Here is a 12,552-nt window from a genome sequence, read left to right on the forward strand (position 1 = left end):
GGGCGGGACTTCCCGCGCGCCGGGCGGGGACGGCTCCGCGCAGCCGCGGCAGCGCCCGCGCCCCTCAAGCCGCGGGGCCGGCTCGGCCCGGGAGCTGCGGCCGTACCGCGGGGCAGGGAGCGGGACCCGGCCGGGGATCAGCGCCCTGAGCGCTCGGTTTTCAGGGCTGGTTCAAAACGCCCCTCTGCAGACAGGTGTCCCGTGTCCCTAGAGACGTTAACGGCGTTAGTTGGTACGGTTATTTATGGAATATCTCATAGGTTTTCATCACTTTTGTAATGTAGTTCAGAGGAGAGACGACTGAGAGGCGATCTCCATTAATGCACATAAATATCTCAAAGGCAGGTGCCAAGAGGTTGCTGCCAGGCTTTTCGGTGTGCCCAGCCACAGGACAGGGAGCAATGGCCATAAACTCATACAAGAGGTTTCGCCTCAGCATGAGGAAAAGCTGCTTTACAGTGTGCCAGGGTGGCAGAGCACTGGAACAGGCTGCCCAGCGAAGCCGTGGAGTTTCCCTCTCTGGAGACATTCCAAACCCAGCCAGACACGTCCCTGTGTCACCTGCTCTGGTGACCCTGCCTGGGCAGGGGATTGGACAGGGTGATCTCCAGAGTCTCTTCCCACCCTACAATGCTGTGATGCTGTGTGAACGAGAAGTTGTAACTCATTTCCTGCTGAAGCTCCCTACAAGAGCAAAAGCCTGGAAAGCATTACTTTCCCAGCAAGAAACAGAACTGCCTTTCTGAACACCCAAAACAGAAGAATTTTTATTTTTTTTCTCCCCTACAGAAATTGTAAACACGTTGTGGAGTTACTTCTCCATTCCCATAAACATTTCTCGGTTTATTTCCCATGCATGTCGTGGTGCAGTCCCTTTATGAGCAGTGCAGAATAACAGCATAAGCCTCACTCCCCATCTCAGAAAATTCTGCTTCCATGTGAGTATTTTTGTGGCTTATAAATTCATGTGCATATCTCTTGCAGACAATAGGGCTCAAAAGGCAAGATGATTTATGAGAACTCAATTTTCAAACAGCTATGCTTTGGTGCAATATTTCAACAAATGTAAAAAATTTTAGAAAAACAAATCATTCATTATTCATGTATGCAAGTAAAGAAAAAAAAAAGGCCTCTGTTTGCTAAGTCTGACAGTCACTGCAGAGGAGAGGAGTGTGCAGTCCCGTGCTGCTTTCCTTGTCAGCACAGGGAAATGGGGACCCAGTGACTGCACGCCACACATGCAATTAGCAAAGGTCTCCTCATCAAGCAGAAATGTGCACAGCATGCTTGGAAGGTTGGACAGTTTGGTCTTTAAGTAAATTAAGTTTCTGCAAATGCAGAAACACAAGTAGTGAAAAACAGCAGCCAGCCCCAAATTCTCCATTGTCTCCTGAGAAGACTGAATGTTATACAAAAGAAATACAAGGAGAATTAAGTGGCCCACCTCTGGCAGTTCCTGTGTCTTGCATAACCTCTGCTATTGGGGTTTCAGCCCTATGACACCCCAAGACTGGACTTCTGCAAACATTATACAAGCAAGGGAAGGTTTATAGAAAGAGATAATGCCTTTTATTAAACCACGGCTGGCAAAATGAGACAGAGTTTCAAGTACATAAAATATCTTTCTTCAGTGGAAATGGAATTCTATTCATCAAACAAAGCAAAAAATTCAAGGTCAAATACAGCTTGCAGTCAATTGCTCAGAGCTGAATCAGATGCATGTCACATAATTTTGGAAGTGGAGGTCATTGTTTCCTGCAGAATAGAATGGATGTTAATAGGAAGCTAGAGGGAGATGGTAAACCCCTTGGAATATCCTTGGGGCAAATGAAAAATAGGCAGGTTATAACCTGTGGAACACAAAAGGAGTAGTGAAGGAGGAGAGGGAAGGGAAGATCTGTGCAGGAACAGCAATTCTGAGTCTGTGGGCTTTGATACCCAGTGCACCCACAGACCTTGCTGTGCCCACAGGGCAGCCCAGCAGAGCCAGGGCTTTTCCTGTTTCAGGCAGGTGCCTCCCTGCACTAGGACACCAGCAGTCACTGAACACAGCCAGGTACAGTCACTGAACAAAGCCAGTACAGTCATGAGACAGTGGGGCACACCTACTGAGATGGCTCTTGGAAGGGCTGAGGATTTGCTCAAGAAGCATGTTGCTACAAGCAGGGTGTTTGCACAATCTTTGCTTTAAGGAGAGTCTGTGTGGTCCTGCACGGCCTGTGGTGATGTGGGCTGCATGACAGCAGAAGTCTGAATAAAGGCAGCACAAGCAGATTTGTGCTAATCTCTTTTAGAGTTTTTAGAAACATTGGTGTAAGTCAGTATCTACATTGAGTCTTCCCTGATTTTTTTCTCTCTTCCTCCCACAGTCTTCCAGAACTCTATGTTTCCCCACCATATGGGAGTTCCCAACTGTGAAACAAGCCCAGAGCCACCCTGGTGCCCCATCCACATTCCCATGGAGGCCTGTGGTGACACTGGGGACGCGGCAGAGCACGAGGCCACGAGTGCCAGCCCCGGGCTGCAGCTGGTGGCACTGGGGCAGAGCAGCCTCCACTCAGCACCAGCCAGGGCAGGAGAAGGGCAGCAGCACCACAGACATCAGGGAGGCTCTGCTGTGGCCACCTGAGGGGCAGGAGGAGAGGCCTGGCCAAGGTGGACGCGGTGACGCTGCAATAGAGCATACGAGGAGTGTGCTTTGTGGTAGTATTTATTTAGGAACCGTGAGTAACTACAGCCGTAGCGGTCTCATCTTTGCAATTCTGATGGTTTAACAAACAGGGAGAACATTAGCATATTTTTATTAAGGTATAAAATACACCCCGTTGCCTAAAACATTAAAAAAAAAAAAGTGAGGAAAGCTCTGTATGCTCTAAATCAGATTCAAAACCTTTCTGTATAAGGAGTTGTGGCAATACTGTGTTTAGTATAACAAGAGGTTTTTATCAATTGAAAAGAAAGACATGCTGGCAATCTGAACTTAGCAACAAAGAGTAAAGCAGTTACAAACCGTTGTGTCACCCACATTAGTTGAGCTTTGAATGCAGAAGAGCAAATCATATGAAACATACACAACTAGGTAATATCAAACAACCTAAGGTTGGTAATGTACACACCTGTATTAAAGTACACTGACTACTTAATGGTGAGGATTTAAGGTAATGTCTTTTTTTTTTTTGAAGAGGTAACCTTTGAAATGCAAATGGTTGCACTTTGCACACAAAAAGTGGAAAAGAAAAAGAATCACTTTTGGAATGATACATAGGTATAAGACACACTGGTTTTGGATTATGCATAATCACCTTGCAGCCTCTGATATTACCTCTGAACAACAAAAAAAAAAAAATTAAAAAGTGCCAATACTGTGAAAGGAAAGCAAAGTTACTAAGTCTGAGTGCGTTAACCATTTCTGAGAAAAAAATGGGGTTTGGATTTTTTTTGTTTTTTCTGCGTTTTTAAAAAACGCAACAGCCTTACTGGTGCAGGTTCAAGACAAAAACAAGACAGTCAAGCTCATAAGGTAGAAATAGGTCCTATATAGGTTAAGATTCTTTGGAAATTGCTAAGAATAGAGGAGTTTGTAATCCAGGCTACTATCTTTTTGGCTACTCAAAAAATCTGTGGGAGTTTCCAGCTTATCATCAGTTGAAATCTGTTTTGCAATTGCCAAATAAATGCAAGTAAAACTTTAACTAACCTGGAATTCCATTCACAGACATGCACAGAGAAATCACCGATTGTGCAATAACCTGTTTTTTCACAGCAGCATATATATGAATCGTAAGTCTTTATCAGACTGACCAGAAACACAGAAAATATTCTCAGTCTTTGTGTTTTCAGTCTGTTTCTTAAGTAGGCAGCTGCAACTGCACTGAAGTGACAGGCTCCATAAGGGAAAGATGACAAAGTGGGATCAGCTGGCTAAAAGCAAGATCAGGAGTATCTCAGGAAGCCACCTGGATGTTTAATGCTTGCCAGAAATACAAGGGCACTAACAGCTCACTGTCAGAGGCAGTGAAAATGTTTGAAGTTTGGTCTGTGAGACTCTGCTTAAAGGAAACAAGAAATGAACCATGCCAACATACAAATTGCAATGCTGGCTGTGTCAAACCTTCCCTTAGAGAAGATGCAGCTCAGCCTATTCCTCAGCACTGGAGAGATTCACTGCATGTCTGGCCAACAATTCCTTTAAAGTAGATCTTGAGGAGCCAACTTAGCTGCGGTTTTGGCTGAGAAAAGTGATGGCAAAGAGCAATGAGCTCAGTAAATAGACTATTTTTCTTTAAGATGTTCAGAATATAACTTAGTTTCCATACATGTGATTTTAAAAGTAGCTTGGGCAACTTAGTTGATGGCTTGCTTAAAGTCAATCCAATCATGCTAGCAACTTAAAAAGCCTGCTGGTTGGAAATAATGCCCATACATAAAGCTAACAGGTATCAACTGATCATGCTGAAAAAACAACCCCCCAAAGACCTACGTTTCACACAAGGTGCTTTTGATAACTTGGTTTTCTGAGCCTTATAAGGAGAGTCTTTAAATATATTTTATTTTAGCCTTGTTTCATTCTTCCTCCTCTTCACCTTCTTCTCCTTCTCCCTCTCCTTCTGCCATTGTTTCCACAAGGAGCTCTGCGGTGCACGTGGCTTCCCCAAGGCTGTTAACAGCTTTGCAGGTGTATTTGGCATCATCGTCCCCACACACTTCAGAAATAGTCAAAGAACAGTTCCCTTCCTCGTCGTAATCTATCTGGAAGTGACGGGACTCCTTGACAGGCTGATCGTCCTTGAACCACATCACCTCAGGGTCGGGATAGCCTGCGAGAGCAGAGAGAGAACAGCACTGCAATGAACGAGCATTAACTCAGCACTAATTACCTCGCGCTCTAATTCCCGTGTGGGGACGTGCCTATGTGTTGATAGACAAATATTTCATTGACTTCTATGGAAAATAAATGTAGATGATGTGAGGCTTTTTTACTTCACATTTACCTGAAACTGTTTTTTACAAATAGCAAAAACTTCTCGTGAGCACTGCAGTACTCGCTGGATTCCTCCTTCCAGTCCCTGAGCAGTGCTTGCAGACAGTGTTTTGTGTGCTGTAGCCATCAGCCAGCAGGGAACTCCTGACAGTGCATCTGAGGCTCACGTTACACTGCAGCTTCTCCGGAGACAACAGCTCCCAGCACCGAGATTTATAATTTCAAGGGTAAACTGGTTTGGGTTTACAATTTAATACCTTTCTCATGTTGCTTTGCTATGCTTATTCTGAATCTTCCTCTTCTTAATCTGCTCCTTAAAATCCAGCCTGTCTTGAACATTGCACTCCCTTTCTCTGTATTTGTTAGGGTAAGTGAGGAAGTCTAAGAAAAGCATTTTGATTGTGCATCTCAAGAGGAGTTTCAGAGCCCTTTGTGAAGCAAATGGCTCTGCTAAGCCTCGGAGCAGGCTGTACAACGCCTGCTGCAGAACAATCCCTTATACAGTACTCTTGGCTGCTGTAACAAATTGAAGGTTTGTGATCTCAGCCAAGTTCTGGACTGGGAGGGGAGGATAAGTCCCAGGGGAGAATAACTCCCCACTGAGCAGAAATAAAGTGCAGGAATCCCTAAAGCAGAGTGAACATTGCAGCAATACACTGCAAAGTTTGGAACATCAGCCGTGGTACATCCATCTGTTTTATTCCACGTAGTACTTGTGCACGTACCCCCCACAGTGAGCACCCATCAGCAATAATAATCCATCCTCACATCTCCACTGTGAGATAGGAAACCCAGGCAGGGAAAGATTGAGAGCAGAGGAGCAAGCAGAAAGTCGATGAGGCAGTTTCTGATTTCCTCATTTTAAGATTATAAATTTACTTGCACGCATGCAGGATGGTACTGACCCCACCCATTTTGTTTTCACAGCTCTTCTTTCTGAATTTCTAGTTTCTGTTCACAGCTGAGACACACAAGGTTCAATCTCATTGCAGAAGTGCCAGTGCTCTTGGGCTTCAGACTCTTGGGCTGATCATGCTCACACTCCTTATGTGTCTTCTCATTATACTTTGCATATTCCAGTCTGAGGTTTCTTTCCTGAACTCATAAGTTAGAAACCCCCAAGCAACAGAACAGTATTTTCTAGATGTGATTTATGTGACCAGCACAAGAATACTATCTTTACTTCTTATGCATATGCAGTTAGGGACTTTTTTGCCTTTAATGAAATGTATGTATGGCTTAAAGTTATCTTGAGGTGACCTGATCTGGTCTGTCCTTTCAGACAACTGACCTCCTACTAATTCTTGGTGTCTGGCTGGCACTCTCTAAGAGTATACTATTGGAATTTATGCTTCTACTTTGCATCTTGCTCTTACTGTTCCCTCAAAAATCAAATTATAGTTCTCACTTGCTATTCTTAATTAGTGATTCACACGTGGACTCCTGGAGACTTCTGTTCTAAGGCAAGTACAGAACAAGCTCCAAATAATTTCTGTTATTGCAACACATTTGTGCGGATACTGGTAAAGTGAAATGGCACCAACTCAACAATAATACAGAAGTAAAAATTGAAAAAGTAAAACAATTACCCAGTGCAGAAAGTTGACAAGGAAGAAGAGAAAGAAATAGACATGCTTATTCAAATACCTTCAATTTTGCAGTCAAATCTAGCAGCACTTCCTTCCACAACTTCCAAGTCAAGGATTTTTTTAGTAAAATATGGCTTTACATGGGGCCTGTCTTCAGCTTCTTCGAGGAAAGCATCTGGAGGAGAGCAAAGAGGTAGTGAACAATATTACAGGGCATATTCTCAAAAGATGTATTTTAGTTTTTAATTACCAGATGGTAATGAAAGCACCTTTTATTTCACTTAATTCTGTCAGACTAACGGGACAGCAAGGACGTTGGCTGCTTAGCTTTGTGCCAATCTTTTGCAGCTGGAAAAGGATTCAGGCCATAAATAGAAAAAAAAAGGATGTCCAAGGCCAATGCTGCAAATCCTCAGTATTTTTCCCTTGAATTTGTTTCTAACCAAAGCTGGACTTTTGCTAGGCAGAGGGATAAACGAGCCCCACTTGTATCAGGCCCACGGTCTATGTGGATTTGTCAAAATTGCTTGATTTTTATCAGTGTCAAACATTTGCACTGCTGAACTGTAACATCTGACTGTTACACACCACTAATTCACATTTCATCTGGGGACCTATGGGAGTAAAATAGACATTTCCTTAAATGCCCTGTCTGAGGAGCATGGTTAGGGCAGGGTGTGTGCCATGGTTACAGCAAGTGTTAATACTTCATTGCTTGCTTGCATGAGAAGGCAATACATCACTGTCATCTTTGTATAAACATGCATTCCCAAACCCAGAGAAAGTGCAGCTGACAAACCTGCCTTAATTCTTTGGCTTTAAAAAGAAAAGGGTTTACTGCCTGGGCTTATACTGTGACATTTAGACTAGCAGGACAATATAAGGACAGTGAATTTTTGACAGATTTCTTTAAAAAATAGGAAGATAAAAAAAGAGAGAGAGAGAGAGCACAGTAATATCCAATTCAATTGGTCTCTAGCAATTTGCTAAAGGTTTTAGTAGGATTGATTCAGAGACAGGTGAAAATATGGGACAGAAAAAAATCCTTACCTTCATTGTCTGCTTTGTCAGCATTTATAGGGCTTGTAGGTGAGCTCCCAGAGGCCTTCCTCCCACTCATACCAGAAATCATTGCCATGGATGACAGTCTTCCTATTGCTCTGACAGCATGGCCTGTTTTCTAAGACATAACAGAAAAGGCTTCTGATCAATCCAGTCCAACAGGCATGTGATTTTCTGCAACAATTGTGCTTCGGACAAATTATCTGGGATCTCTGCAAACCTCACTGGAATTGGTGGACAAACTGCTTATATATAGCTCAGTTGTTCTAGGAGAGACAGAGCAGGCTGGACTGAATTACCAAATTTAGTTGCAGATATAAACTTCCCCTGATGAACTCATACCTAAATGAATGTCTCTGTTAGCTGAGGATAAAAAGCACTGTGCGAGAGGAGGGCCAGCAGAGAAGCCCTGTCCTGTGTAACTGGGACTGAACTCTGGTGGGGAACGCCTCCCTCCACTGCCTGCTGGGCTGGGCTGGGCTGGGCTGAATTTCATCCAGCATGGATAACGAGCTGATAGAAAATGAATGAGAAAGCACCATCTGCATGATGGGAGCAGACTTCTGACAGGACCCAGGATCAACCACCAGGCTACTAAAATATGCTCAAACTATGAGGGCAGTAGTTTGAGCATATTTTATTTAATATAGACACTTGTATTGCATGAGCTTCGAGAAAGGAGTAGAATGTAAGAGGGAGTATAAGGTAGACCTACACAAGTTAGTATTTCATAGGCTACTCAAAAGGCCCCAGGATTTCACACAGCAATTCCTGTAGCTATCAGTGTGGCACAGATGGACCTGCTACTCAGTTCCAGCATTAGGAAAAAAGAAGATAGGGAGACTGAATATGTTACAGAAAACCAGTCTGATTGAATGCATGGGAAGCTAGGGAGGTTCCAACAAGACAGAACTCTAGCCTTAGTAGAATTAAACTGCCATAAATTAAGGTACCTTTAGGAAGGCCAGGCAGGCAAGTTTTACCTGTACTGTTCAGGTTTGTTAGGAATTACACAATCCTCCAGCTCTCAGTGGCATGGGAAGAGAGAGAGAAACCCAGAAGAGTAGCAAAAACTATACTTGAGCTCCTGCCTTTCAGCAGCCTGAAATGGGATCATCCTGTGTAATCCATGTGCAGCTGTGCACCCTCCTCCTGCCCAGCTGCAGGAACCAGACCTGCTGTCCTGCATTCCCACCCTGGCCACGCTGCAGCTTCCACAGCAGCAGGAACCCCCTGTGTGATGTGTTCCCCAGAATCATAAACATTAAAAATAATGAGGCTTGTTAGGATATCCAGCCCAATTCCATGTCCTCTTCATTACCTGCCATTTTCTTCTGGCCATATATTTCTTCATCCTATCTTTGGAAAGTTTCTTGGCTTCCATGTTTTTGGTGTCTTTTTGCAGCCAGGGATGCTGAAGACATTGAGTACAATTTAAGCGACTCCTGTTTTTGTATAAAAAGACCAGTCAGTGTTGTCAATAACGAGAGAGGAACCTACCTACGGTAACATTTTTTTTTCTCTTTTCTGGAAGCTGATTTTTGTGTTTCCTAAATTTAGCAACAAAGATCACATGGTTTTGCTTTCCCTGCCATTCTAACTTCTTAAACTCACTTTCACAATTTCTGTAGATCTTTTTGAGAGAAAATTTTGTATTTTTAAGTGTTAATAAAACATTATAAAACAAAGCAGGAAAAGCCATTTGTTTTAGGCAAGGAACACATACAGCAGAGCCACAATGGCAGTGATTCAGCTGCTTCATGCTGCCAGAACCCTGTCCCAGATCTCCTTTCCTTCATCTACAGAGATTTCCCCATCCCAGCACTTAAGAGTCTCCTGAACATCTCACAGAACAGAAATGTCCAAATCTCTTGCCACCTATTCTTCACTTTGCTCAGGGTGCACATGTAAATAACCCTCTGTTCTCCATCCATCCACTTGCAAACTCATTGGAAGAAGTATGTTTCCTTTCATTGACTCATTCTGCAAACAGAGTTTCCAACTCTGATTTTTTTTTTCTTGCCCAATTACTACATTTATAGGGAAGCTGCCTACTCAGAGGTACCACACTTAAAAGCGACACAAGGCAGAACTGCAACCCATTCAGACAAGACAGAACGTGTCACGCAGGAATGTGTGTCACGAAAGAGAGGGGGTCAGAGTGGCCACACAAAAGCCCCGAGTGCACCTCGCCCGAGGGGAGGGAAGAGCACAAAGAGCTCCAAAGCTCCATTGAGCCCCTGCACCCTGCGAGTGAAATCCAGAGCTGCACATGGGCACGCACAGCTCCTTATAAAGTATGGCCAGAGGTGCTGCGGCCCTGGGGAGATGCACAGCGGGGAAACACGACAGGCACCTCCGGCTCAATGCAAACACACAAAGTGCAGCAAGTAAATCCAGCCTTTACTTCATGTCTTTCTTCAGTAGATTGCTGATAAAGTCCTTGGCATCGTCAGAGATTTCATCGAAAGCCTCATCATCGAAGTCCCACGTTGCTGAGGTGACATTGGCGAGGGTTTCGTTGTCGTTGTCTCCCATGAAAGGAGAGAGTCCGCTGACCCTGGGGACGGAGCAGACACAGACACAGAACAAACCGCGTCAATTTGCAAATTACCGGAGGAGCGAGCGAGTTTAAATCGCGTGTGACATCTCCTGTGCTCTGCACTTCTTTACTAATAAAAGCTTGCTTTAAAAACTAAGTTAAATTTAAAAGGACTCAAAACTAACTACAGATAGTCCTATGGGAAGGACAGAAAGGTACATTTTTCTTGTTTCCTTCTCTTTTCCCAAGACATTTTTGAAGAGAATTAGAAATGGGTGAAATTGGAGAAAAGTAGTTTAGTAAATGACTTGTCTAGTTCTGCGTAACTAAGACTAGATTTTTCACACCAAATTTGGTGGAATATCTTTTTTTGCCCCCTGACATTTCCTCAGAATCACGGAATTGTTAGGGTTGGAAGGGATTAGAGATCATCTAATTTCAGGGTGATTTTGCTGCATTTACTGTCAAACCAAGGGGGTTTTTGTACATTTTATTTCATTCACTCCTGCAAAAAGACCCCAAGAAGAAAGATGCATAATGAAATAATGAAATCCACAAGGCTATTTTGTAAACAAACCCACCCTGACTTATACAAACAGATAAAGCAATGCTGCATCACTGCAGGCTGTGGAGTTATGCAGATGCATGCACAAGCAATTTGGTCTTTATGTTCTCCATCAGTCACGATGATGTGTGAAATGGAAATAATGCTCTCCTATAACCTAAGTTGAGCTTCCAAGGCTTTTTATACAATATAACTGATAAATTGCCAGTGAAAGGCAATTACAGAACATCATGGTGTCATTTTTGCAGTCTCTTTTTTCAGTCGAGCATTACCCTTTATTACACTGTGCATCTGGATATTTTTGATGCCTGTACATATCCCACTTTCAGTAAAAACTTAAAGGTGAAAGGTTGCTTATTCCCTAGAACTACAAGTTATTCACTTTTCCAGGTCCTCCTGGCATGTAATTTGCAGAATAACCTATTCTTCATGAATTTTTACAGACTTTATTTGATTTCTCTGCACAATTGTGTTAACCAGTACTACTCCATTCTTTTAAATATAGAAAAATAAGTGTAACTTATTAGGGTTTTGAAAACACTACATGGAAATAATACTATATGAATATCATGGTGCCAGAGAATATTACAGAACAGACTGCTTAAAAAAGATTGGGGTCAAATAAAGTGAGATTAATAATGGAATGATCTCCTTCAAAGTTATTTTGCTTCTTTTTAGGCTCTTATTACATTCAACATCTGATTTGTTCCCAAGCATTTTATTTTATAAGCAAAGCAGAAACGCACACTCTTTGAAGTCTCACACAGAGCAGACACTAAATCTTTTACCATTTCTGGAAGTTGTGTGCAGTACAGCAGACTCTAGAATCTTATGTGTGTACTTCAGAAGCTTCTTAGTAATAATACATGAGCTGAAGATAAAAGGTTTGTTTATTCTCAGGCAGAACAAGGTAAATCAGAACTGAATGTATTTGCTGTCTTACTTTCCATTACATGTGGTGCACTCGAATGCAGCAGTGAATCCTGACTTTGTAAATGGGTAATGTGGCATAAACCCATGTATGAAGATATAACAGGCACAGGTTACCAAAAGCTGAAAGATGAACGTACCAGAAATGCCTCCACAAAGCCTTTTTACAGGACTGTTCCCCGTGTTTGATGCTTGCTTTACAGGAGGAGAAGGTTTGTGCCTGGCAGGAGAGCACTGCAGAGCTGGCACAGCTGCGGGCAGCGCGGGCTCTGCTCTGCCCGCACCCCCTGCAGCCCTCACGGGAATCTCTGTCCCGGAGTCACAGAGCATTCCTGCAGGGCCTTAAACCCACCTCCTCTCCAACATCTGAACTTTTGTCAGTTATGACAATGTCAGTCTTCTCCATCGTGTTTTAACTAGTGATAAATCTCTACAGACCACAGTTCTGATTTTGGGTTCCACACATTGCTGGTTTGTCTCGTTTTTACCTTGTGGTAAGAACAACAGTCTCAGCCAAGCCAGCAGCTCACACAATGACAGGTCTGTGAAGTATTCCTTTAGCTCATTGTCAAAAGAGGGGATGTACATTTTCTCTTCATCCAGTTAAGCTCCGTGCCCACACTTGGGCAGCCGGAGCAATAAAAATCACATTTCCCTTCAACACTTGATTGAAGAATGCCAGAGGTGACCTCTGCACAGTATTACCACAAATAGTGCTGTGCAGCTCTTGCACCACATTGGACAAGATTTTGGGCTATTTCCAGAGGTTAAAGCTGCAGTAGTGAGAGAACTTGTGCATACTAAAAAATCTGCTTTAGGTACAGGGGCATTGCTTCATGTAGAAACACCACTGCTCTGTGGGGCTGTAAGAGGCAGCACTTGT

General features: G+C 43.2%; 1 protein-coding gene across 2 annotated transcripts in view; it reads right to left on the bottom strand.

The window, feature by feature from the left end:
* Positions 1–2,692: 2,692 nt before the first annotated feature.
* MYLK (myosin light chain kinase) overlaps positions 2,693–12,552 on the bottom strand; it is a 195,354-nt gene continuing 185,494 nt past the window's right edge. Inside the window, exons 28-32 of one of the 2 annotated variants that reach the window (XM_058809539.1) lie at positions 10,040–10,192; positions 8,954–9,077; positions 7,621–7,750; positions 6,629–6,745; positions 2,693–4,817 (exon numbers count right to left, since the gene is read on the bottom strand). In XM_058809539.1, coding sequence (XP_058665522.1) covers positions 4,564–4,817; positions 6,629–6,745; positions 7,621–7,750; positions 8,954–9,077; positions 10,040–10,192 — 778 coding nt within the window. In that variant the 3' untranslated portion in view covers positions 2,693–4,563. Of the gene's footprint in view, positions 4,818–6,628; positions 6,746–7,620; positions 7,751–7,974; positions 8,079–8,953; positions 9,078–10,039; positions 10,193–12,552 lie in introns of those variants that run through there. The other variant, XM_058809540.1, reaches the window with a different exon arrangement.

The sequence above is a fragment of the Ammospiza caudacuta genome, chromosome 8, assembly GCF_027887145.1.
Source record: "Ammospiza caudacuta isolate bAmmCau1 chromosome 8, bAmmCau1.pri, whole genome shotgun sequence".
Classification (NCBI taxonomy): domain Eukaryota; kingdom Metazoa; phylum Chordata; class Aves; order Passeriformes; family Passerellidae; genus Ammospiza; species Ammospiza caudacuta.